The sequence below is a fragment of the Chrysemys picta genome, chromosome 5, assembly GCF_011386835.1.
Source record: "Chrysemys picta bellii isolate R12L10 chromosome 5, ASM1138683v2, whole genome shotgun sequence".
NCBI classification, from domain to species: domain Eukaryota; kingdom Metazoa; phylum Chordata; order Testudines; family Emydidae; genus Chrysemys; species Chrysemys picta.
In genome coordinates, this window is record NC_088795.1 from 129,787,022 (window position 1) to 129,812,161 (window position 25,140).

The 25,140-nt window shown below is 47.3% G+C and overlaps 1 protein-coding gene across 1 annotated transcript in view; it reads left to right on the forward strand.

Moving 5' to 3' along the window:
• The window catches only part of SMYD1 (SET and MYND domain containing 1), a 44,831-nt gene that overhangs the window by 14,955 nt on the left and 4,736 nt on the right, over positions 1-25,140 (forward strand). The window contains 8 exon segments of the mRNA XM_065597248.1: positions 323-499; positions 4,727-4,940; positions 10,113-10,243; positions 13,720-13,758; positions 17,600-17,634; positions 17,637-17,791; positions 23,433-23,525; positions 24,453-24,616. Of these exon segments, the coding sequence (XP_065453320.1) occupies positions 323-499; positions 4,727-4,940; positions 10,113-10,243; positions 13,720-13,758; positions 17,600-17,634; positions 17,637-17,791; positions 23,433-23,525; positions 24,453-24,616 (1,008 nt within the window).

Here is a 25,140-nt window from a genome sequence, read left to right on the forward strand (position 1 = left end):
ACCTCAGAGTTATACTTCATATTCAAAGTTTCAGAAACAAGAATGATATATTCATACAAATAGGATGAATATATTCAGTAGGTTATAAGCTTTGTAATGAGCTCTTACAAGAGACCTTTTGGATAAAGCATATTCCAGTTACCTCATATTCACACTCATAAGCATATTTCCATAAAACATATGGAATGCAACGTCACAGCTGGGACCTAGGCTATCCTCCCTGGGAACATCTCCATGGAGCCTGGGGCCAGCTGGGAAGTTTGGATCGGGATCTGATGAACTTTTCCTGGATGCTGACTGCCCTCTCCTTTTGTCTTTTTAGCCTTACTCATCTGGTCTGCCACACCTGCTTTAAAAGGCAGGAGAAGCTCCACCGCTGTGGTCAGTGTAAGTTTGCCCACTACTGTGATCGAACCTGCCAGAAGGACGCCTGGCTGAACCACAAACATGAATGCTCTGCCATCAAGGCGCATGGGAAAGCGCCCAATGAAAACATCAGGTGAGAGGGCAAGGGTGATGATTTTGGTCTGGTTCCTGAGTAGGCCTGAAAAATGTAGGCTTGAGGGGGAGCTTCTTTTCTGTGCTCACTCTTCTCCACCCCTCCCTACCTGTTGCTTTCCCTTAAGGTAGGAAAAAAGTGGGAGTGCAGTGGTCTCCAACCTTTTTACGCACAAGATCGCTTTTTGAATTTAAGGGCAACCCAGGATCTACCCTGCCCCTTCCCCGAGGCCCCGTCCCTTCCCCAAAGCACCACCCCATTCACTCCATCCCCCCCCCCCCGTGTCTCGCTCTCCCCCACCCTCACTCATTTTCACCGAGCTGGGGCAGGGGTTTGGAATTCCAAAGGGGATGTGGGCTCTGGGCAGGGGCCGAGGGGTTCGCAGTGTGGGAGGGGGCTCAGGGCAGAGCCTGGAGCAGGGGGTTGAGGTGCAGGAGGGGGTAAGGGGTGCAAACTCTGGGAGGGAGTTTGGGTGCAGGAGTGGCCTCTGGGCAGGATGGGGTACAGGGTGTGGGCTCTGGGAGGGGGTTAGGGCTAGGGCAGGGGATTCGGGTGCAAGAAGGGGTTTGGGGTGCTGGCTTTGGGAGGGGGCTCAGGGCTGGGGCAGGGCTTTGGGGTGCTGGAGGGGGTTCGGGGTGCAGGAGGGGGTATGGGGTGCTGGCTCCGAGAGGGGGCTCAGGGCTGGGGGTTGGGGTGTGGCATCCCGCCGGGCGGCACTTATCTCGGGCAGCTCCCGGGTGGTAGTGCAGCAAGGCTAAGGCAGTGTCCCTGCCTGCCTTGGCCCCATGCTGCTCCCGTAAGGGGCCAACGTCACAGTTCCCCGTTCCCAGCCAATGGGAGCTGCGGGGGCAGTGCTTGCAGGCAGGACAGCGCATGGAGACCCCTACCCCTCTGCCCCCCAGGGCTGCGGGGGCATGCTGGCCACTTCTGGGAGCGGTGTGGGGCCGGGGCAGGCAGGGAGCCTGCCTTAGTGGCAGTGGTCAGCCCCGCTGCACCACCGGAGATCGCGATCAACTGGGAGAGTCTCTAGGATTGACCCAGTCGATCGCGATCGACCGGTTGGTGACCACTGCTCTAGTGTATGGAATCAGAACTGCTCACTTGTGTGTCTTAGATTCTACACTGGAAAGAGCAATAGGGGATTTTCTTTTAGTTCAACTGGTAGGGGCCTGTGCTTTTTGGAGCAGGCAGATCAGAGTTATTATTATTTATTATTTGTATTGTGCTACCGCCCAGAAGCCCTCATCCTGGACCAGAACCCCATTGTGCTGGGTGCTGTACAAACATAGACTGTCCCTGCCCCAGGAGACTTATAGTCTCCATCCCTGCTGTCTCTGGGAAGGTCTGAATGGCGGTGGCATTCAGCATGGTGAGGATCATGGGCGGCTAACGGTCCGTCTACAATACACAGTGGAGGAGAATGCAACACAAAGAAAGAGTCAGGCTCCTTCCCCTCTCAAACCATTTCCTCACTCGTCCCTAGAAGGAGCTGAGCCATCAGAGCTGCACACGGCTGAGTGTGCTTTGCATTGCTGTACTGACCGCACACAGTGTGTCAGCCGGCAGGCGAAGGCCTCCAGGGAAAGGAGACAGAAGGGGTTTCTGAAGGCGCTCTGGGAAGGGGTTATGCTCTGTGTACTGCATCACCCAGAGGGATAGGATGGGGAGAGTCCCTTTTCTCCCTTCCCTCTGCTGTGACTCTCAGTTCTTGGCCTGCCACCTGCACTGCCCACCTGCCATTTGCTGCCCTGGGTGTTTGAATTCAGCATGCAAACATGCTGGGCTTTACTAGGTGTCTTGGGTAACATAATGCTGTAGTATAACCCACTAATTTGAGGAGGATATGAGTTGTTACAACCCCCAGCTTGGGCACTGGGCTCTAGCTCAAACTGTAGCAGCTCGTGATTGTAGCTGTGGAGGCCCCTGTTGTGTTGGCCAAGAGGGCGGCTGTCACAGAAGCACACTGTATTCAAACACTGGGCAGCTGAGTCCAGCCTGACCCCACCTGAATCCCTGTCCTCACTCTTCTCCAGCAGTCGGGCCTCCCCCGATGGAACTGTGACTTGAAGTTCTATTGGGCCCTGGACTCTGCGTGTGATCTGCCGTTGCTTGGAAGGGTTTTGGGGGCCTCTGAGACCTAGGGCCTCTTGGGAAATGGACCTGTAGTACCATCTGACCCTGACCGTATGCCACTCTGTGTTTGTTTTGTATTGTGTCACACTGGTGTACCCATACATGCTCTTTGGGCAGGACCGGTGGAAGGATGTTTCGCGCCCTAGGCGAAACTTCCACCTTGCGCCCCCCCCATCCCCGAGCCCCCGCCCTGAGGCGCCACCCTCCCCACGGCAGCTCCCCACCCTGTGGCATCCCCCCCGCCCCAGCTCACCCTTCTGCTCCGCCTCCTCCCCGAGCACACCGTGGCTGCTTCACTTCTCCCGCCTCCCAGGCTTGCGGCACCAATCAGCTTAGGCGCCGCAAGCCTGGGAGGCGGGAGCAGTGAAGCAGCCACGGCGTGCTCGGGGAGGAGGCGGGGCAAGGGTGAGCTGGGGCGGGGAGTTCCCCTGTGTGCCGCCCCCCCTTGCTGCAGGCGGCCCTCCCCGCATTCCACTGCCCCAGCTCCCTCTGCCTAAATGCCGGCGGCGACCGGGGCGGGCGAAGATCCGGCCGCCGCGGTCGCTGCCGAAGAAAATGGAGCCCCCCAAATCCTAGCACCTGGTCAACTAAATGGTTGCACCTGCTATTTGTCGAACCCCAATCACCTACTGAACAGTCCTGTGTACACTTCCAGCCGTGTATAAATAACGCAGCAGAGGAGAGGAAAATCCATTCATTGCTTGGGAAGCTACTGAATGTTTGGAGTTGCGGGGACAGACAGCTTAGAGCGGTGAGGAGAGAGGGGAATAGTTTTGGCCTTTCACTTGCTCACTCCAAATATATTGGGGAATCTGCTGGTAGCCCTAAGGAAGGTATGTCTAAAAGCCATTCCTTCCTACAGCAAAGTTGGCAGCTCTCGCCATCCAGAAAATAACAAACATTTCTGCAGTGAAGCAAGTTAATCTCCCCTTAAAATAAGAAGTTAAAAGGCAGGTTGGCTTTCGCTAGGACATGGAATTGCCATCTGCTTTCCCTGGGTTTAGTCTGTGCCTCACTGTAGAGTTCCTTCACTTATCAGGCTAGCTATTAATAGCGTCTGTATAAAAATACCCCTTTGTGATACATGAGACTGAAAGGTATTGTTAGCTAGTGGCACACGTAGCTCCAGGGGCTAGCAATCACTCAGATGGCGCTGGCATTGGAATGTGTGTTGCCAACCACCAGTGTGGGTGTTCAGCCTGCAGGACAAGCAGAGGAAGGATGAAAACCGCATTGCCACTTTTAAACTAGCATGTTAACAATCGCACTGTGCACATCGTCCACCCATGGGGCCTGTGGAGCTCAGGGTGCATTATCCTTCGATGGCTCCACTCCACAGGGGAATCCCCCTTCATGGGGGTTCACTAGGCAGCCACTAGCTGTGGGAGCTCTGTCAGGCCTTCCATGCTGCCAGGAGTGGTGCTGGAGTCCCAGAGGGTACACATAGAGTGGAGAGTGGGTGTGGTGAATAAGAAGGTGCCATTTCTCAGCTCTGACTCTGTAGAGGAAGGATTGACTAGTGGTTAGAGTGGCGGCTGGAGACCTAAGTTCAATTCCCCGCTCTGCCATGGACTTTCTCTGTGATCTTGGACAAGTCACTTAGTCTATTTCAATTCCCCATTTGTAAAATGGGGGTAGTAGCCCTTGGAGGATGTATACATTAAAGAGTGTGAGGTGCTCAGATGACCAGGTAAGCACGGTAATTAGAGCCACAAGTTAATACATTTCATACCATGTTTTAAAAATGAAAAAAATTACCGAACTCCCTGGTTTAAGAGTTTCATGCTTTACTTTACACAACTAGAGAGAGGACACGAACAAAAGAAAAGTCTCATCACTTTTCTCCTTTAAGACTCTGCACTGTTTTCCTTAAGTGCTTTGAAGGGCATGTTCAGTTGTATTGGTAGCTACCTGCAGAGGGAGCCAGGAGCCATTGATTGAACTAATTCCAGATGAGAAATTCATCAAGGCCAAATCCCACCCCTGCTTTGCCCTAGTGCAGTGTGATGGCCTCCATTCGGTCCCTGCCACCTTGCTGGGCCTGGGTTTGCACTAGCACACTGGAGTTTCCTAACACGCTTCTGTATTGGCCAGGCTGGCAGCCCGCATCATGTGGAGGATAGAGCGAGAGGGAGGTGGCCTTACTGAGGGCTGCTTGGTCTCCATCGACGACTTGCAGAACCACGTGGAGAACTTTGGAGAAGAGGAGAAGAAAGAGCTGAGAGCCGATGTGGAGAGTTTCCTCAACTTCTGGCCCCCCCAGAGCCAGCAGTTTGGCATGCAGTACATCTCTCATATATTCGGAGTGGTATGTCAGCCTCCTGGGAGAACAAAGCAAGAGCTATTTATAATGCCCAAGGACAAGGGCTATGCTGAGTTCACAAAGAAGGCTGAAAATGAGCCTTCAGCCACTGTCCCCTGTAGCCAATTAGTTCATTTTATCATCCATTTATCATTGTGCCATGTGGCATTATGGTCAATGCCTATGCTGTTACATATATAATCAATGTATGCTAAATAGATTTAAATTGCAGGATTACAGAAGTATAAGATTGACAAGTATTTAGGAGTGATGAGTGTGTATTAGATACATAAGTAAAGCATGGCTGGAATGCAAACCTACAGACTGAGGCCTGTCAGATTTTTGCTTAGACAAACGAGGCCATTGACTTAAGAACACTTGACATGAGTGGATGACGTAGGAATAACCCTATGACAGTAAGGCCACAAGACTACTGAAAAAGATGTGCCAATAGTTAACGTTATGGAAACCTAGATTGCAATAAACTGCAAGCCGACGTCCAAGATCATGAGACACCTGATTGTAAAATCATGGAATGTCCTGTCCTGACCGCAGGCTACATGTTGTGCGTAGCTGCTATGAGAATAAGAGGAACTAAGAAACAACCTATGTAAAATGGGTCACCCCAGTATTCACAGGGTGTGGATGTACAGATAAGGAAAAGAGGGTTGAAACCCTCATGCATATGCATAAGATGTTAGGTGTGGTCAGAACAACACTTCCCAGTAAAGTATTTTGCACTTTTCACTAAGGCTCTCCCGACCCGTTACAAACAGTGAGGAAAAACAATGAGGAGTCCTTGTGGCACCTTAGAGACTAACAAATCTATTTGGGCATACGTTTTCTTGGGCTAAACCCACTTCATCAGATGCATAGAGTGAAAAATACAGTAAGCAGTATATATATCATTGCATATGAAAAGATGGGAGTTGCCTTACCAAGTGGGGGGTCAGTGCTAACGAGGCCAATTCAATCAAGGTGAAAGTGGCCTATTCTCAACAGTTGACAAGAAGGGGTGAATGCCAACAGAGGGAAAATTACTTTTTGTAGTCCACTTTGATTCATAGAATCATAGAATATCAGGGTTGGAAGGGACCTCAGGAGGTCATCTAGTCCAACCCCCTGCTCAAAGCAGGACCAATCCCCAACTAAATCATCCCAGCCAGGGCTTTGTCAAGCCAGATCTTAAAAACCTCCAAGGAAGGAGATTCCACCATCTCCCTAGGTAACCCATTCCAGTGCTTCACCACCCTCCTAGTGAAATAGTGTTTCCTAATATCCAACCTAGACCTCCCCCACTGCAACTTGAGACCATTGCTCCTTGTTCTGTCATCTGCCACCACTGAGAACAGCCGAGCTCCATCCTCTTTGGAACCCCCTTCAGGTAGTTGAAAGCAGCTATCAAATTCCCCCTCATTCTTCTCTTCTGCAGACTAAACAATCCCAGTTCCCTCAGCCTCTCCTCATAAGTCATGTGCTCCAGACCCCTAATCATTTTTGTTGCCCTCCGCTGGACTCTTTCCAATTTTTCCACATCCTTCTTGTAGTGTGGGGCCCAAAACTGGACACAGTACTCCAGATGAGGCCTCACCAATGTCGAATAAAGGGGAACGATCACGTTCCTCGATCTGCTGGCAATGCCCCTACTTATACAGCCCAAAATGCCGTTAGCCTTCTTGGCAACAAGAGCACACTGTTGACTCATATCCAGCTTCTCGTCCACTGTGACCCCTAGGTCCTTTTCTGCAGAACTGCTACCTAGCCATTCGGTCCCTAGTCTGTAGCAGTGCATAGGATTCTTCCGTCCTAAGTGCAGGACTCCGCACTTGTCCTTGTTGAACCTCATCAGGTTTTTTTTTGGCCCAATCCTCTAATTTGTCTAGGTCCCTCTGTATCCGATCCCTACCCTCCAGTGTATCTACCATACCTCCCAGTTTAGTGTTATCTGCAAACTTGCTGAGAGTGCAGTCCACACCATCCTCCAGATCATTAATAAAGATATTAAACAAAACCGGCCCGAGGACCGAGCCTTGGGGCACTCCGCTTGAATTGGCCTCGTTAGCACTACAAAAAGTAATTTTCCCTCTGTTGACATTCATCCCTTCTTGTCAACTGTTGAGAAGAGGCCACTTCCACCTTGATTGACACTAACCAGGAAGCAATCCCTGCAACACTCCATTGCCAACTCTGTCCACATATCTATTCTAGTCACACCATCATAGGACCTAACCACATCAGCCACACCATCAGTGGCTCATTCACCTGCACATCTACCAATATGATATATGCCATCATGTGCCAGCAATGCCCTCTGCCATGTACATTGGCCAAACCAGACAGTCTCTACACAAAAGAATAAAAGGACACAAATCAGACATCAAAATTGTAACATGGAAAAACAGTAGGAGAGCACTTCAATCTCCCTGAACACACAATAACAGACTTAAAAGTAGCAATTCTTCAACAAAAAAAACCTTCAAAAACAGACTTCAATGAGAAACTGCAGAACTGGAATTAATTTGCAAACTGAACATCATCAAATTAGTCCTGAATAAAGACTGTGAGTGGCTGGGTCACTACAAAAAGTAATTTTCCCTCTGTTGACACTCACACCTTCTTGTCAACTGTTGGGAACGGGCGACATCCACCTTGATTGAATTGGCCTCGTTAGCACTACAAAAAGTAATTTTCCCTCTGTTGACATTCACCCCTTCTTGTCAACTGTTGAGAATAGGCCACTTCCACCTTGATTGAATTGGCCTCGTTAGCAGTGACCCCCCACTTGGTAAGGCAACTCCCATCTTTTCATGTGCGGTGATATATATACTGCTTACTGTATTTTTCACTCTATGTATCTGATGAAGTGGGTTTTAGCCCATGAAAGCTTATGCACAAATAAATTTGTTAGTCTCTAAGGTGCCACAAGGACTCCTCGTTGTTTTTGCAGATACAGACTAACACGGCTACCGCTCTGAAACAGTGAGGCGTTTCCCCCAATACCAGAATTCCTGTGTGACCTTGGGCAAGTCATTTAGTCTCTGCCTCAGTTCCTCATCAGTAAATGGGGAATTGAGGCACAGAGAGTCCAAGTGACTTGCCCAGTGGTAAACTGAGCTCTTCTTGGTATAGCAGAGAGGGAGGCCTCAGCATAGGCGCTGACTCTGTGGGTGCTCTGGGGCTGGAGCACCCATGGAAAAAAAAAGTGGGTGCTCAGCACCCACCGGTGGCCCTGTCAATCAGCTCCTCCCCCTCCCTCCCAGCGCCTCCCATCTGCTGTGGATCAGCTGTTCAGCGGTGCGCAGGAGGCGCTGGGAGGGAGAGGGCAGAGCAAGGGTGGGCACATTCCGAGGAGGAGGCAGAAGGGGGTGGGGTGGCGGCAGAGCGGGGCTGGGAAGGGGCGGTGTGGGGTGGGGACGGAGCAGGGACAGGAAGAGGCAGGGTGGGGGTAGGGTAGGGACAGGAAGAGGTGGGGCAGGGTGGGGCCTTGGGGGAAGGAGTGGAGTGGGGGCAGGGCCTGGGGCGGAGCAGGGGTCGAGCATCCCCAAGGGAATGAGAAAGTCGGCGCCTGTGGGCCTCAGTGAACCAGTTATGGCTCTGATTCTCTGCCTGGCCCTGGTACTGGTGAGAGTCGACATGAGGATGCTGTAACATAAAGAGTCCCAAAGGTGGTGAAGCACTGGAATGCGTTACCTAGGGAGGTGGTGGAGTCTCCTTCCTTGGAGGTTTTTAAGGCCCGGCTTGACAAAGCCCTGGCTGGCATGATTTAGTTGGGAATTGGTCCTGCTTTGAGCAGGGGGTTGGACTAGATGACCTCTTGAGGTCCCTTCCAACCCTGATATTCTATGATTCTATGAACCGTCGCCAGCTGAGGATAGATGGACAGGGTGTGCTCCAGTGATTCCTTCTCTCTGCACCAGGGGCCGATGGGAGGGTTGCATAGGAATTGGCTATGCTGACGCTCAGTTTGCTGGGGGAATCCCCACCTAGGGGGATGCAGCCAGTCTCTGCTCCCTCTGTGCTGCTCCAGCAGAGGGAACCCATCCAATGGGTCACTGGCAGGAATAAGAGAGTCCAGACTCCCTCTCACCTCTGCTAACTGCTAGACTGCACTCTGCTTGTCCTTGGCTGGAGGATAGGAACAGGGAGGCCAGGAAAGGAAATAAAACAGATAGTAGTTGAGTGAATTATTTCCTAGTGAACAGTTCATTTGACGGATTTCCCCTCATTTTCTGTCTGTGAATTGCCTTAGGACACCTTATGTTTTTTTTCAGAGTAACAGCCGTGTTAGTCTGTATCCGCAAAAAGAAGAACAGGAGTACTTGTGGCACCTTAGAGACTAACAAATTTATTAGAGCATAAGCTTTCGTGGACTACAGCCCACTTCTTCGGATGCATATAGCTTATGCTCTAATAAATTTGTTAGTCTCTAAGGTGCCACAAGTACTCCTGTTCTTCTTATGTTTTTTGATACTGAAATTAGTCACTGAATAATGACTGCAAATAATTCTCAGTTTGTCGGTCATTTGGGAGTTGCCAGGATGTGATAGGCGAAAGTCATTACGAACTAGGTTATTTTTATTGGGATACAGAGGTCACGTGACATTGTTGTGTTTTCAGATTGGGTGAGAGTAGCCTGTAGAATTAGGTTGATACAGGTACTCTCACAAGTTTGGAATTTGCTTCCTGTGGCTGTTCTGCACAAATTGCTTAAAAGTCCCTTTTCCCACGCGACACGTTTGCTGGAATATTTGCAGAAAGTGAACACAAAAGGGGCTTGAACACACTCAAAGCAAAAGTATTTACAAATGGGAATAAATATTAGCAGACAATATTTTGCCGTATTCGCTCCGCTCTGCTCACTAGATCATGCAGTCTGTCTGCTAGAGTTCTGCATTGTGAACTTTCTCATGCTTTGTCCAGGCTAAAGGATGCTGTTTCTAGCACTCCCTGTGTGTATCTCTCCCTTGTTCCCAAAATTTGAAGGCCACGCCCCTATGCCTGGAGCACAGAAAATACACATTTTATGAAGAATCAGTGGGAAATATTCCAAAATCTAGGGTGCTATCTGGGGCTCATTTAAGTCAATGGCAAAACACCTGTTGAATTCAATAGGGCCAAGATTTCACCATTATTCTCCTCCCCTAATACTTTTTTTTTTGCCTATGTTTTGGGGAGTAGATAAACTGCAATGGCTTCACCCTGAGTGACCAAAGGGGACTGCAGGCTGTTGGCGTGGGCGTCTTCCCCAATCTCTGCCTGGTGAACCATGACTGCTGGCCTAACTGCACCGTCATATTCAACAACGGCAAGTGAGTCCATTTCCATTCTAACGTTTGCCCCAATGCTTGACTCATTTTCCAGATTTGGTCCCAAGCCTCACGTTGTGCACCTTGGGAAAATCCCTTGGTTTCCTCTTTTTCTGGCTTGGTTGTGGAAAACAAAATATTAGACACAGGAAAGCCAGACCCCTTAGTGGTGAGCTGCAGGGCTGCTGCTTTTTGTGTCTTTTGTTGTTGTTGTTGTTGTTTTTTGGAGCACAAAACAAATATGCAAAAGACACTTAGAAGGCCTGGTCCAAACCATTGAAGCCATTGTTTCAATTGATTTTAGTGGGTTTTGGATCAGGCCCATAACACTCAAATGGAGTAAAATAGTAACAAGACATATGGGTTACACTTTATATTAAGGTTCCACTTATAAATAATTTACAGTGAATGGATGATTATGGTAAAGCAATTGTTATAAGAGTCCAGGGCAATAGGTTGCTTATAACTGTGGCTTGTAACCACCTTGATGAGTTTATAACCATCTATAACACAAAATACTCATGTGTCTGGCATGCTTATAATATCTAGTAATCATTTATTAACCCTTAATAAACCATTTATAAATGGAACCTTAATATAAATTGTGACTGATGTATGTGAACTGAGACCCTCATGTAAATATGGTGCTGAGCACCCACAATTCCTCCGGAGGTCACCTAAAAATAATAGCCGGGACTGAAAGGGATTGTGCAAGTTCCAATGGAAAACACAGACCAGCAGACCAGTTGGACAGGGCTGGTAGGTTGCCAGCTGCCAGAACATTTGTCCAGCCAAGTCAATGGGAGGAGTGTGTGTGTTCAGCACCTCTTGAGATCATGCCCGCAGATTTTAACATGCAAGGAAGGCCAGATCCTCAGCTGGTGTGAATGGGCATTGCTCCATTGACTTAAACTGGCCTATGCTGAGTTACACTAGCTGGGGATCTGGCACACAGTGTATAAATCCAAGCAAAAACTGCTGTCACTTTAATTAAAATAAGAAAACCTCAGAATGGCTGTATCGTTCGTAGGGTTTGTCACATCCTGTTTTCACAAAAACTAAATGTTGGGCCTAAATCAATCTAACAGTGTCCCCTTGATTATCTTCCTCGTGCACCAAAACTGGGAGCTTTAGGGATGCCAGGAATCGGACTGTAACCCGCATGGCATCTGCTGACCATTCAAGCTTCTACGCCCACCAATGGGAAATGAGAAAAGAGCAGGAAACTGCTTTGTAACTGTCAGATTTGGGGAGATAGGGCCTGATCCAAAGACTCTTGGAGTCAGTGGGAGTCTTTCCATTGACTTCGGATCAGACCTATGTCATGGTGACGGGACCTTATAAGAACCTAGATAGATAGCGAAGTAATGAGATCAACAACTCTCACATCTGATCTTGGCTCTTTGGCAGTTATGTATGCCCATGCCCACATTCTGTTACTGAATGTTTTTTAAAAAGGCATTTCAGTTCACTTTCAATAGGCACTGCACACTGGGCCTGGGTTACTTGCAGTGCTATCTGTCATGCCAAGTGTTTGCCTTCAAAAGATGGAGAACATTTTGAGCTGCAGTCTAATCTCAGATGCGTGGCAAACACTGGCCTGTCCCTTTAGGACTCCGCTACTGTGCATAAACCCCAAATCCTCCCCCGTGAATGAGGGGACATGCATTGTTTCTTTAATCTGTGGCAGGAAGAGGGCTGGGGATGTTCTGAGACAGAAACTCTCCAGGGAAACAAGGAAAGAGTAGATTTCAAGACAATGCTATTTCCCTGCTCCTAATTAATGTCCTTGTTCAGTGTTAGAAGAAAGTGACTCCTTCTGTGATTATTTGCCATTGCCACATGACACGGCTGCACAGACCTGGGCTGCACACTGCAGATCTACCCAGGGCCTGGGCAGCAGGAACTTTTCCTCTCTGCTCCCAGGATGGCAGTGGAGCTTCTCCACGCTTGCTACTCCAGCCACAGCTGTAGGACTAGCTTCCACGCTGCCTGTATCCCTCTCCATTGGGAGCGATGGCCCAAGCACCCATGTGACAGCTGATCCAGTGGTCTCCCCTCACCTTGCTCCCAAATGCCGACTGTGCAGCCATGGGCAAGGACTCCTTCTGGAGCTGGCCTCTGCAAGGCACAGGGAAGTGCACCTACTCCATGGGCTTGCCAGAGCCTGCCCCTCTGTATTGTGACGTCAGTGAGGTTCTGCCACAGACAGGTCTCCTGGGTCCCCATACTCTGGGCTGTGCTGAGGAAGTGCGAGCACACTAGCAATGTGCGAGCACACTAGCAATTGGTTACATAGACACGCATCAACGCCCACCACATGTCTGAGCTTAGAATCTGCTCCTTTGCTTGGAACATTGCTGTTTCTCATGGGTCCTGAGGCCTACTACTATTTTAGCTCTAGATTTCCTGGGCCCAGTGTGGAGTGAGTTGGAGGTCTCAGTACAGTGCTTAGGAAACAAGTGTTCATATGGCAAACCAAGGGGCACTGCAGCTGGCAGCTTCAGCTGAGTTTCAGAATTAACTTCCCTGGAAAATGTGGAGGGGAAAGTCATACATTTAAGATGGTTTAAAACATGACTTTACAGATGATTTATTATCTGGTTAGTTACTGCTCTCCCAAATCCCCTCTCAAAGAAAATGTCCCAGACACTGGTATTCTCCAGATCTCTCTGCAGTTCCGCCCCCCCCCCCCCCAATGAATTTACCAAGACTTGCAAAGTGGGTAAACATGTGAACAAATATCATGTTCAGGACATCTGCTTACCACTCGGTGGAGTCAGGAAGGACACTCTCCACCCCTCTTGCAATTGGCCAGGTGCATTAGAGTGGTTTCTTATCTTCCTCTGAAACCAGTAATAGGTAATGGGGCCTGCTCCCATGACAGTCAATGGGTATTTTGCCATTATTTTTAATGGGGCTCATCAGATATGATCATTTCTATGTCTCTAATAACTGGGCCCGATTTTCCTTTCATGCTGGTTTTAAGCCAGTGTATATCTATTGGTGTCAATGGAGTGATTCATGATTTATGGAAAAAAATCAGATTCATTCTTTCCATAATGTTGCAAAACATGAGTCTCTCTCATCCAGTGACTGAGGTTGTCCATATATGCCCAGTTCCTAGCAGATAACACCTGTCCACGGCTAAAGTAACTGCAGACAGAGCTGATTCCCTCTTGCACTCACATGCGGTCTTGTGCAGAATGCTCCTTAAGTCACAGTGCCGGGACAGCTGCCAGCTGAAAGTGCCCCAGGCCACCAATAGCCGATTCGGTTACAGCAGCTGTATAGTGACAGCAGAGAGCTACGTTGCTTCAGACTCCACCCTGCAACCGGATACGTGTCTGTCCCTGGGACCCCTGTATGTCCCCCAGACCGTGAGCAGCTATTGTTCCATATACTGTATGTGCCGATTCCATTTTGCTTGTGTCGTATGTGTACCTGTGTAAACTGCCGATGTCTGTTTTGTCTTTCAGTCATGAGGCTGTAAGATCAATGTTCCACACACAGATGAGGTGGGTTGGTCTTGTAAGCATAATCCTTCCCCTTTGACCTTCCCTTCTGACCCTGTGTTAACTAAAAGCCACAAGCAACCATGATGAGGCTTGAAGCTGCCTCGGTTTGTGGATAGTTTCACTCTCCCCATTCTCGGAATGTAAATGTTTCCCTCCCCCCGTCCCCCCATGTGTAAGGCCCCACTAAACCCAAAGCCTCCCTTTGCATTTTGTAGTAGATTTTTAAAAAAGCTGACACTATTCAGTATGCTCAGACCTGCCACTTGTTAATGCCCTCTCTGTCTCCTCATTCCTTCCTTCCCCTGCCCTGCTTCAGTATTTCCCTTCATGCACTCTTCACTCCTGTTCTCTCAACTACAGAAAGAGCATGAAAGTCCAGCAAGGCCTCGCTAACCTTGCCCAGCCCCAAATAATTGCAAGAAAACCTGGTTTATTATGGGATGAGAAGTGATTGCATTACTGACAAACTAAATACTCTGTGTTTCTTTGTAACAAACAGTTCCCTCTGGATGCACTGACTACAGTGGCACTACACTGAGATTTAGATGTCATCCATTTTTACCTTTACAGTGGTTCCTGTTCTGCCTTTTTACGATGCCACTGTTACCTGTTCAAAATATTTTTCTGTGTGGTGTTTTAAAAGGATTTTTAAAGGTGTATTTTTTTAAAAAATTCTCTGGTTACCTCATTGCACTTGATATCTTGCAATCTGTTTAGTTTAAAGGGACACTTGTCTTAACATATATCAACCAGAATCTCAACACGTGTAAACCAGCATAGCTCCATTGACTTCAATACGATCTGCATCCAAAACAAGCAGGCAATTCATTGTCATAAATTAGAACTGAAATATTCTTAAATGATTTTCACCATTAATGTCGTTTGTTTTCTCAATGCATTTCCATGAAAATAGACTAGTGAGTTTCACGTTTGTTTACAGACATCATATCTGGTCAACTTCATTTTCTGGCTGTTTTGTGTCAGCACAATTAGGGGCAATGTTCCGGTTACAAACACTGCAAGTTCATTGGAATTTTGGAGGACGACGGGAAGGTCGTGGGAGCAGTTTTGTTGATCTTAAAGTCTTGTAAAAACCCTGTTTTGAGCCCTTATTAAGCAGACAGTCTCCCTGTAACTGTATAGTTCCAAACAATTCCTTGAATTTCTACTTTTTTCCCCAAAATTTGACAGTTCCTTCTATGGTACGGCTGGCTGGTTAAAAATACCTAAACGTCTACTGTGCTTGGAGTACCGGGGCATTATCAGAGTTCAAAAGCTTGATTTTGTTTCTCCAAGTTTATGACTGGCCTTAGTTAAGGCCCCCACTAAGGCTGAAAAAGGATGTGCATATATGTAAATCTTCACCATGGATACTGTACCTTATGCATTTTCTCCTTAGAGTCACGGCTGGTTGCACCTTACTCTGTGTAAATGTAGTACTTTCTTGTGACATAACTAATAGCTGTCCTTTTTGATGGCATGTTCAGTGATGAGTCTAGTATGAAATAGCCTGTTGATATCATCTAATGCCAACAGGTGGTCAGGGCCAGCCGCACAGGATGAGTAACTAAGGGCTGGTCCCCACTTAGTCCGGACTTCGGACTAAGGTACGCAAATTCAGCTACGTTAATAACGTAGCTGAATTCGAAGTACCTTAGTCCGGACTTACCGGGGTCCAGACGCGGCCGGAAGTCTCCCCCCGTTGACGCCGCGTACTCCTCTCGGCGAGCTGGAGTACCGGCGCCGACTGTGAGCACTTCCGGGATCGATCCGGGATCGATTTATCGCGTCTTAACCAGACGCGATAAACCGATCCCAGAACATCGATGGCGTGCCGCCGGACCAGCCGGTAAGTGAAGACTAGGCCTTAGGTAGCAGCTCTAGAATTTTATGGCTGAGAGATTCAGAATTGCAACCCCTGCATAAAAACAAACAAACAACAACAAAAAACAAGGAGTCCTTGTGGCACCTTAGAGACTAACAAATGTACTTGGGCATAAGCTTTCGTGGGCTAGAACCCACTTCATAGTTATGGTCAAAAAACATAGTTATCCTGAGCAAATTTTAATCCTCTTGGGAAAATGCAGTAATGAAAATCACTGAAGTAGATCTGCTCCATCCCTTGAAAATTCCCTGGGTATGCTTTTGGCTGTATTTGCATTAGGTGCCACTGTTTATTCTCATATGAACTACCCTGTACTGCTAAAGTCAATGGGAATGTTGCTATTGACTTCAATAGGAACAGGCTCAAACCTTTAGTAAAAGAGGATAACTATTTGAATTGTTTCAGTTCCCACGGCCCCACTTTCCTCCCGCTCAGGTCTGGTGTGCTGCTCCATTTAGCTCTGCAGTTTACAAACTAATGTCATTACTGCTGCTCTCAAGGCAGCGATGGGTCATGCAACTAACCAGCTGAGTAATAGCAGGATTGGGAGCATGGTGATAGATTAAAACAAGGTAAAATGTACTGTAGATCCGGTCACTGGACTAGCTCCGTTTTGCTGATATGCAAGTATGTTTAGCAATGCACAAATACATTTCGCCCACTAACTGGCATTGCAGGAACAGCCCTGGGGCTTTGTTCCCAAAAATGTAGTGATCTAGTGCTAAGGATGGCCAGAGTTGCTAGTAGGTGGATGGGGGGAAGGGTCAAAAAGGGTAGAATAAAGGATATATATATATATATAAACAACCTAGTACTTTTAACCATCTCCGAGGGCCTTATTTACAGTCACTTGATGGAGCTTTCCCCACCTTCGATAGTAACCCTGCTGGGCTCAATTTTCCTCTCAGACACACCAATGCAGTGTTACCTTCAGTGGGCTTGTACCAGTGTAAAGCAGAGGGGAATTTGGCCTGCTCCAGTGAAACAAACTATGGTGGACTTTTGAGTATCCCAGAGCTTTTAAACACATGCTAGGGGATGAAACGAAGCTGCAAAGTGCTGGCTCTTTAAAGGGGTGGGGTGGCATCATTCTGTAGCTTTCACCAGAATACTGTAGTAGCAATTGATATTTTCTGTATGGTCAGTAAAGACAATAGTAACATGCTGGCAGTTAGAGACATGGGACAGTTTTGTTAGGAAACCTGAAGCCACATGAGATTGGCCTCACTGTACATTTGAAGCATGGCCATCTTCACTGAAGGGTTTGCTAAATCTTTGAGTAGAGATGGGTGAAGGGACATGAAAGTCACTTGCAGATTCCTGATCCAGGGCTTCGGAAAAAACAAAGAGTCTCTCCCACCTTTCAAGAATCCACCCCACGTTTTACACTGAGTTCCAGTATGGCCTGGGTGAGGGTGGGGAGGCCGTTTAGTCAGTGCTTTGTGAATATTCACAGGGTGCAGACATGATCAGAAAGGCTAGTTTTAGTAGTAGCTGGGTACTATCAAGTGTCAGTGTCTTCATTTGAGGAGATTCCCCAGTAAACCAGGACACAGCAATGGCCTGGAACCAAAGATCCACATCCAACTACCCTTAAACATAATAAGTTTGTACCTCCGATTCAGCCCCTAACTATATAAGTGGATCCAGATCCGAATATCACAATTCAGGCCATTTACTACTTTCAAGTGAATTTCTGGTTGGGACAGAGAGAGGGGCAAGAGGCGGCGAAGGGTTTGGACGAGGCGTTTTGTAGTGTGATTTAGAAGAGCTGAAGTGCTGCACAGATGTGTATTTTCTTCAGTATTCAATGGGTTAAAGTGGTCCTTTAAGACAACAGTTTGCTTGTCGGAGGCAGGATCTTTCCTGGAAATTGTCCCTTTCCGTTTTGCAAACAGTTTTTCTGGACTTGAGATGTCACTTTCTAATTCCACATCTCTTCTTGTCTGAAACCAGAATCGAGCTGCGTGCGCTGGGTAAGATCTCACCTGGGAAGAGCTGACTGTCTCCTATGTCGATTTCCTCAACGTCAGCGAAGAGCGGCGACAGCAGCTGCAGAAGCAGTACTATTTTGACTGCACGTGTGAGCACTGCCAGAAAGGGATCAAAGATGATCTGATGCTGGCTGTAAAAGAAGGTGAAAACAAGGTACATCACTGACTTTGTTAGCAGCTCTCAGTCATGGGGCGATGCTTCTTCTTCACTATTTGTCTTGCAGCAGACAATAGGGGCAGCCACCCAGGGAATAGAAGACAGGGTAGGCCAGAGCTAGCCCAGGTAGGTTAAAAGGAAGTTTCCCTGGTTACAAATACAGGGTCTAGGTCAGTGTTTCGGCTGCCAGGGGCTTTTCTTGGGTAGTGATTTGGGGGGAAGGGGCAAAGCAGTGGCCCCTCCTCTGGGGCTGCCAGGAGGGGTTGGGCCCTGCCTCCCTCTGGAGCCACAAACACCAGAGGAGCAGACAGCCGGTGTGAGTTGCCCACCTTCCCGGGGGCGGTGGGACTCAGGCTTCTGGCTTCAGCCCTGGGGTGGCGGATGGCAGGGTCCGGCTGCACAGCAGCGGGCTCCTGCCACTGGCTCTGTCCGCGGGGCTTTGGGCTCCAGGCTTTGGCTGCGCTGCGGCAGGCTCCATCCAAAGGGCTGAGTAAATCTGCTGGGAAAAGTGATATTTGAATGTTTGTTAATATCACTTTCGCTGCCTCCCATCTAGTTAACAAGGCTGCGGCTGTGAAAAGTGATATTAACAAACCTACGGATATCACTTTTCACAGAAGCAGACTTACTAGCTAGCAAGGCTAAAAAAATGCAACCAAAAAAGCAAAAGAAACAACAATAAAAAAAGACAAGAACATGCAAAGCACCTTATTTGTGTTTCTAGTCTGTTTAGGTCCAGTAAAGAATAGAGGCGACTGTACATTATTTTTATTATTGAGTCTGCAAAGAACCCCTCCATAAATAAGTTATTATGATTTGGACATGTCTATGTGCATATTTATTTGTTTTTCATAAAGTTAATTAAGTATTTTAGGAAAAATTGCCTGAGTGGCCACCAGCAAGAGTTGGTGGCCGCACTCTGAGGCCACCAAAAACATTGTTGTGAGAACCCCTGGCTTAGGGTGACCAGATGTCCTGATTTTATAGGGACAGTCCCGATTTTTTGGGTCTTTTTCTTATATAGGCTCCTATTACCCCCCACCCCCTGTCCTGATTTTCACACTTGCTGTCTGGTCACCTTACGCCTGGCTAGGTCTTTGTGGGTGGCTGCATTGGGTCGATTCTCTGTGGGAAGTTCACGTGACAGGCTGTTTATCTTTTGGGCAGAAGCATAGTGACTTGTATTTGTTTATTATTCAGCTTCACCTGAGTTTTTGGAAGAATAGTTTGTGGGGTGTCTTGTAGGTATTAGGCTGTTTTCCTTGACAGGCTGTTTTATTTTGTGACGGTGCTGATAGCTCCTGATTACATGTAAGTTGGAAATTTTTTCCACTTGATTGCTGTTCTCTTTCTTTATTCACACAACGATCAGCCCCTCTCTAAATCAAAGCACAGCTGAACTACCTTAAGGACCTAGTCCTGCAACTTTGCACTCATGCAAGTAGCATCACTGAAATCAGTAAAAGCTTGATCCTGCAATGTGAGTCCTGTACTTGATTTTGTTAGGACTACTCCCGCAAGTAAAGGTTTACAGGATCAGGCCCTAATTGAAGTCGAGGGGGACTACTTGTATAACCAGGAACCACTCACATGCAGCCCGTAACTCCTACTAACTGCTGGGAGACCACTGCAAATTAAACTGTTGTTTCATTTTTATTCTTTACTATAATAATTCATCGTGTACTAGTAAATTACCGGTCTCTATTCTCTATCTGTGGCCACTTGTACCACACTTATCACTGTGGGGTCTGAACACCTCCAGCAATATATTCAGAAATCTGAGATCTTTCTACAGCACCTGCTGTTAAATCTTTAGGCTACAGCTACACAACGAGTGAGGGAATGCGATTCCCTGGCTCATGTACATATACTCGTGTTAGTTCTCATCCAGCTAGGGTGTGTATAAATAGCATTGTAGTCATGGTAGCACCGGTACAGGAGTGGAGTCACATACCCACTGCTTTTCAGGTGGGCTTGTACTCAGCAGGGCTAAGCCATGCCTCTGCGGCTGGTCATAGTGTTGACAGAGCCATAGTGAGCAGCAAGGGCTTGTGTGTGTGTCTCTCTCTCTCTGTGTGTGTGTGTGTGTGTATCAGTGGGGATCTGCTATACATACAGTCAGCATGTGTCACTTTCAGGGTGAATATTTTCCATATCTTTTAGTGCCCTCATGGAAAAATCTCCCTGTACCTATGCAAGACCTGGGATTTTATGTATTAAAAATACTCTCCATGCATAGGTAATAAATCTTGGTATTGACCTTAACAGGAGACAGTGTCTGCTTGCTGCCCAGCTTTTCTACATTCCCCAAATTCAGGCTCAGTCCCCAGCTAGTAGCAGCCCTCACAGCTGCATGGAAAATGCCCTCTGAGTAAATGACAGTTTACATACTCGACAGCCGTTCCATTCTCTGATCCTTCACCGCTTCAAATTAGTGGCAAAGCTTCCATCGATTTCAGTGGAACCGGGATTAGGCTCTTAGTGAAGGCAGGAAACAGCTTTCATTTGACAATTCATGTAGGCAAATGGGATAGCCCCTCCGCCCCCCTCCCCTCAAGCATGTGCTGCTACTGTTTTAAGTGACATTTCAAGGGCCCATTATAGGAGTCCCTTACTCAGACAAAACAACTTAACTGTATACCCCAAATTAAAAAACATAGTAAGAGAACCAAAAAAGTGCCACCGTGGCTAAACAACAAAGTAAAAGAAGCAGTGAGAGGCAAAAAGGCATCCTTTAAAAAGTGGAAGTTAAATCTTAATGAGGAAAATAGAAAGGAGCATAAATGCTGGCAAATGAAGTGTAAAAATATAATTAGGAAGGCCAAAAAAAGAATTTGAGGAACAGTTAGCCAAAGACTCAAAAAGTAATAGGAATTTTTTTTAAAGTACATCAGAAGCAGGAAGCCTGCTAAACAACCAGTGGGGCCACTGGACGATCGAGATGCTAAAGGAGCACTCAAGGACAATAAGGCCATTGAGGAGAAACTAAATGAATTCTTTGCATCGGTCTTCATGGCTTAGGATGTGAGGGAGATTTCCAAACCTGAGCCATTCTTTTTAGGTGACAAATCTGAGGAACTGTCCCAGATTGAGGTGTCATTAGAGGAGGTTTTGGAACAAATTGATAATCTAAACAGTAATAAGTCACCAGGACCAGATGGTATTCACCCAAGACTTCTGAAGGAACTCAAATGTGAAATTGCAGAGCTACTAACTGTTTGTAATCTATCATTTAAATCAGCTTCTGTACCAGGTGACTGGAGGATAGCTAATGTGACACCAATTTTTAAAAATTGATCCCGGCAATTACAGGTCGGTAAGCCTGACTTCAGTACCGGGCAAACTGGTTGAAACTATAGTCAACAACAAAATTGTCAGATACATAGATGAACATAATTTGTTGGGGAAGAATCAACATGGTTTTTGTAAAGGGAAATCATGCCTCACCAATCTACTAGAATTCTTCGAGGGGATCAACAAGCATGTGGACAAGGGGGATCCAGTGAATATAGTGTACTTAGATTTTCAGAAAGCCTTTGACAAGATCCCTCACCAAAGGCTCTTAAGCAGAGTAAGCTCTCATGGGATAAGAGGGAAGGTCCTCTCATGGATTGGTAATTGGTTAATAGATAGGAAACAAAAGGTAGGAATAAATGGTCAGTTTTCAGAATGGAGAGAGGTAAATAGTAGGGGGTCTGTACTGTGACCAGTCCTATTCAACATATTCATAAATGATCTGGGGAAAGGGGTAAACAGTGAGGTGGTAAAATTTGCAGATGATACAAAACTATTCAAGATAGTGAAGTCCCAGGCAGACTGCGAAGAGCTACAAAAGGATCTCTCAAAACTAGGTGACTGGGCAACAAAATGGCAGATGAAATTCAATGTTGATAAATGCACATTGGAAAACATAATCCCAACTATACATGTAAAATGATGTGGTCTAAATTAGCTGCTACCACTCAAAAAAGAGATCTTGGAGTCATTGTGGATAGTTTTCTGAAAACATCCACTCAATATGCAGTGACAGTAAAAAAAGCTAACAATATTGGGAATCATTAATAAAGGGATAAATAATAAGACAGAAAATATCATATTGCCTCCATATAAATCCATGGTACACCTACATCTTAAATAATGTGTGCAGATGTGGTCGCCCCATCTCAAAAAAGATATGTTGGAATTGGAAAAGGATAAAAAAAGGGCAACAAAAATGATTAGGGGTATGGAACGGCTTCCATGTGAGAAGAGATTAATAAGACTAGGACTTTTCAGCTTGGAAAAGTGACGACTAAGGGGGGGGTATGATAGAGGTCTATAAAATCATGACTGGTGTGGCAGCAGGTTTAAAAAAACAAAAGGAAGTATTTCTTCACACAACACGGAATCAACCTGTGGATCTCCTTGCCAGAGGATGTTGTGAAGGCCAAGACTATACAGGGTTCAAAAAAGAGCTAGATAAGCAGGGCCGGCTCTACCATTTTTGCCGCCCCAAACAAAACAAACCAACAAAAAAAAGCCACTCGGACTGCCACCCCAACTGCCGAAGCAAAAAAAAAAAAAAAAGCTGCCCGGACTGTGCTGCCCCAAGAATGGACGGAATGCCGCCCCTTAGCATGTACCGCCCCAGGCACGTGCTTCCTCCACTGGTGCCTGGAGCCGGCCATGTAGATAAGTTCATGGAGGATAGGTCCATCAATAGCTATTAGCCAGGATGGGCAGGGATGGTGTCCCTAGCCTCTGTTTGCCAGAAGCTGGGAATGAGCACTTGATGATTACCTTTTCTGCTCAGCCCCTCTGGGGCACGTGGCATTGGCCACTGTCAGAAGACAGGATACTGGGCTAGATGGACTTTTGGTCTGACCCAGTATTGCCGTTCTTATGTTCTTATTGCAAAGAAGTGGGAACCCCAGAAACTCAAAAATCAGAAGGCAAAGAAAAAGAACCCAACATTAATTAGTTTTGAAATTGCATGATTTTTTAAGACAATCTCAATATTTTGGGGGCCTGACTTGTGGTCTTGGAATGCTTGCAGCTGGCATTTCAGCATGGAGAGATGGAAGGAGTGTGCTTTCAAGGCCAGGTGGGAAGTCATGTTTTGGCCCAAATGCTGACCGTTTTTCCAGTATGTAAATAAAATATAGGCTTAAATTCCTCCCTGGTATAGCTGCATGGAAGTCTCAGTTAATGGCCCCAATCTTGCCATACATTGTGCACATACAGCACCTGGTGACTCCATGTAACCCCATTGAGGGCAGCCTCCCATGCTCAGTCTTTTTCATTCCCCCGTGAGGTTTGCAAGAGTCTCCCAATTGCCAATCACTAACTTTTGACATTTTGCATGAACAAACAAACAAAACCAAGCCCCCAAACCACTCAGGTCCCTCCCCACCCCCACGCCCCTGTCCCAGTGAGAGCACAACCAGGCCATATATAAGCAGTAGCAGCACTGAGTGACACTGTAGGTTAGTACAGGTACGGGCTGATCTGCTCCCATTGAAATCAGTGGAAGTTTTACTATTGAGTTCGATGGTAGCAAGCTTCAGGACCTCAGTGTGGCAGCTGGTTCTATTCCAGGGAGCCTGGATGTTACTTCAGAAATCAATTCATTTCAATAGCTTTCCAATCCTGTCCCCAGCCCTCCCAAGACGTAGTGAAGGAAGTTCTCCAGTTCTCCAAGGACACCCTGGAGAAGATCAACAAGGCCCGCTCCGAGGGGGTCTACCATGAAGTAAGTCACGGTGTCTTTGTTCTCTTGTCGCTGCAGAACTTCAGGGAAAGGAAGTGGGCCTGGCTCTCTCCTGAGGCAGCTGATCTCACCGAGCCACTGGGTGGACTCTGACAGCATTTGTGTTGTCATATTAATGAAACAGTCCTGCAGACAGGGGTACTAGTTGCATACTCAAGCTGACGGGTCAGTTTGCTGATGTCAGTGTTTATGGGGCAGACAATAAATGAATACACTGAAATTAATTCACCAGTATCCACTTCCTTCCTCCCTGGCTCATTCATTCTCCTTTGCCCATCTCCTCCACCAGTCTGTCCACAGCCTGGCAGTGAGTGACCCTTCCACTGGGGCTGCCCATCTCGCTGGAACTCTCTTGTTCTCTCTCCAAGGCGATGAAACAGGGATGGGACCAAGTCACAAGGGTTCTGAGCTGGATCCAAACTCCCCCAGTGTCCAAGGGGATCACATCCAGGCTTTCCCCTCAGATCCATCTCACAGAGGATGAGCTTGAACCTCCAGGGCTGACACTGGATCCACCCTTCACGTGAGAGGTTCAGAGCTGGTGTCAGTCTGGTCCCATCTCTCTGCTGATGCCCTTTAGTGATGGGAGGAAGTTTGTGTGATGGCCGCCATCTTTGCATGAGCTAAGAGCCAAGACTCCTTAGGTGAGGCTGTAATAGTCTCATGTCCTTTGCGGATGGGGACACAGGGGAAACCTGTGACTCGCTCATCAGTGGGTTACATTTGCACCCTTCACTCTTACTTTCCTCGCTTGTTTATGACTGACTCTCTCTGCAGAGCAGCTATTGAGCAAATAGGATAAAGGTGAAACATACAACATACAGTGCTCTGTGGTGGCGGATGTGCAAATCTAGGGCAGGCAATGCTGTGACGTTCTCTTGAACTCATTTGCCTTTCATGGGTCCCTAGGTTGTGAAGCTCTGTCGTGAGTGTCTGAAGAAACAAGAGCCCGTACTGGGAGACACTAACATCTACCTGCTGAGAATCCTGAGCATCGCTTCGGAAGTTCTCTCCTACCTCCAGATGTTCGAGGAAGCATCAGGCTATGCAAAGAGGATGGTTGATGGTTACATGTACGTGATCAAATCGCCCGTTTTCATGGTGGCTCTTTTTGGCCTGGTCCACACTAACCCCCCACTTCGAACTAACGTACGCAAATTCAGCTACGTTAATAACGTAGCTGAATTCGAAGTACCTTAGCTCGAACTTACCGCGGGTCCAGACGCGGCAGGCAGGCTCCCCCGTCGATGCCGCGTACTCCTCTTGCCGAGCTGGAGTACCGGCGTCGACGGCAAGCACTTCCGGGATCGATCCGGGATCGATTTATCGCGTCTAGACAAGACGCGATAAATCGATCCCAGAAGATCGATTGCTTACCGCCGGACCCGGAGGTAAGTGTAGACCTAGCCTTTGATTCTATAATTTAATTAAGACATTTCTACAAAGAATCTGGACCTGACTCTGCTCTCGCTTTACAATGGTGTAAAACAGGAGTAAGTCCACTAAGGTCAGTGGAGCGACACTGGTGTAAAAACTGTATGACTGAGCTCAGAATCAGGCCCTGCTTTTATCACCAAGGAGAGAAAGAGTTTTGCTC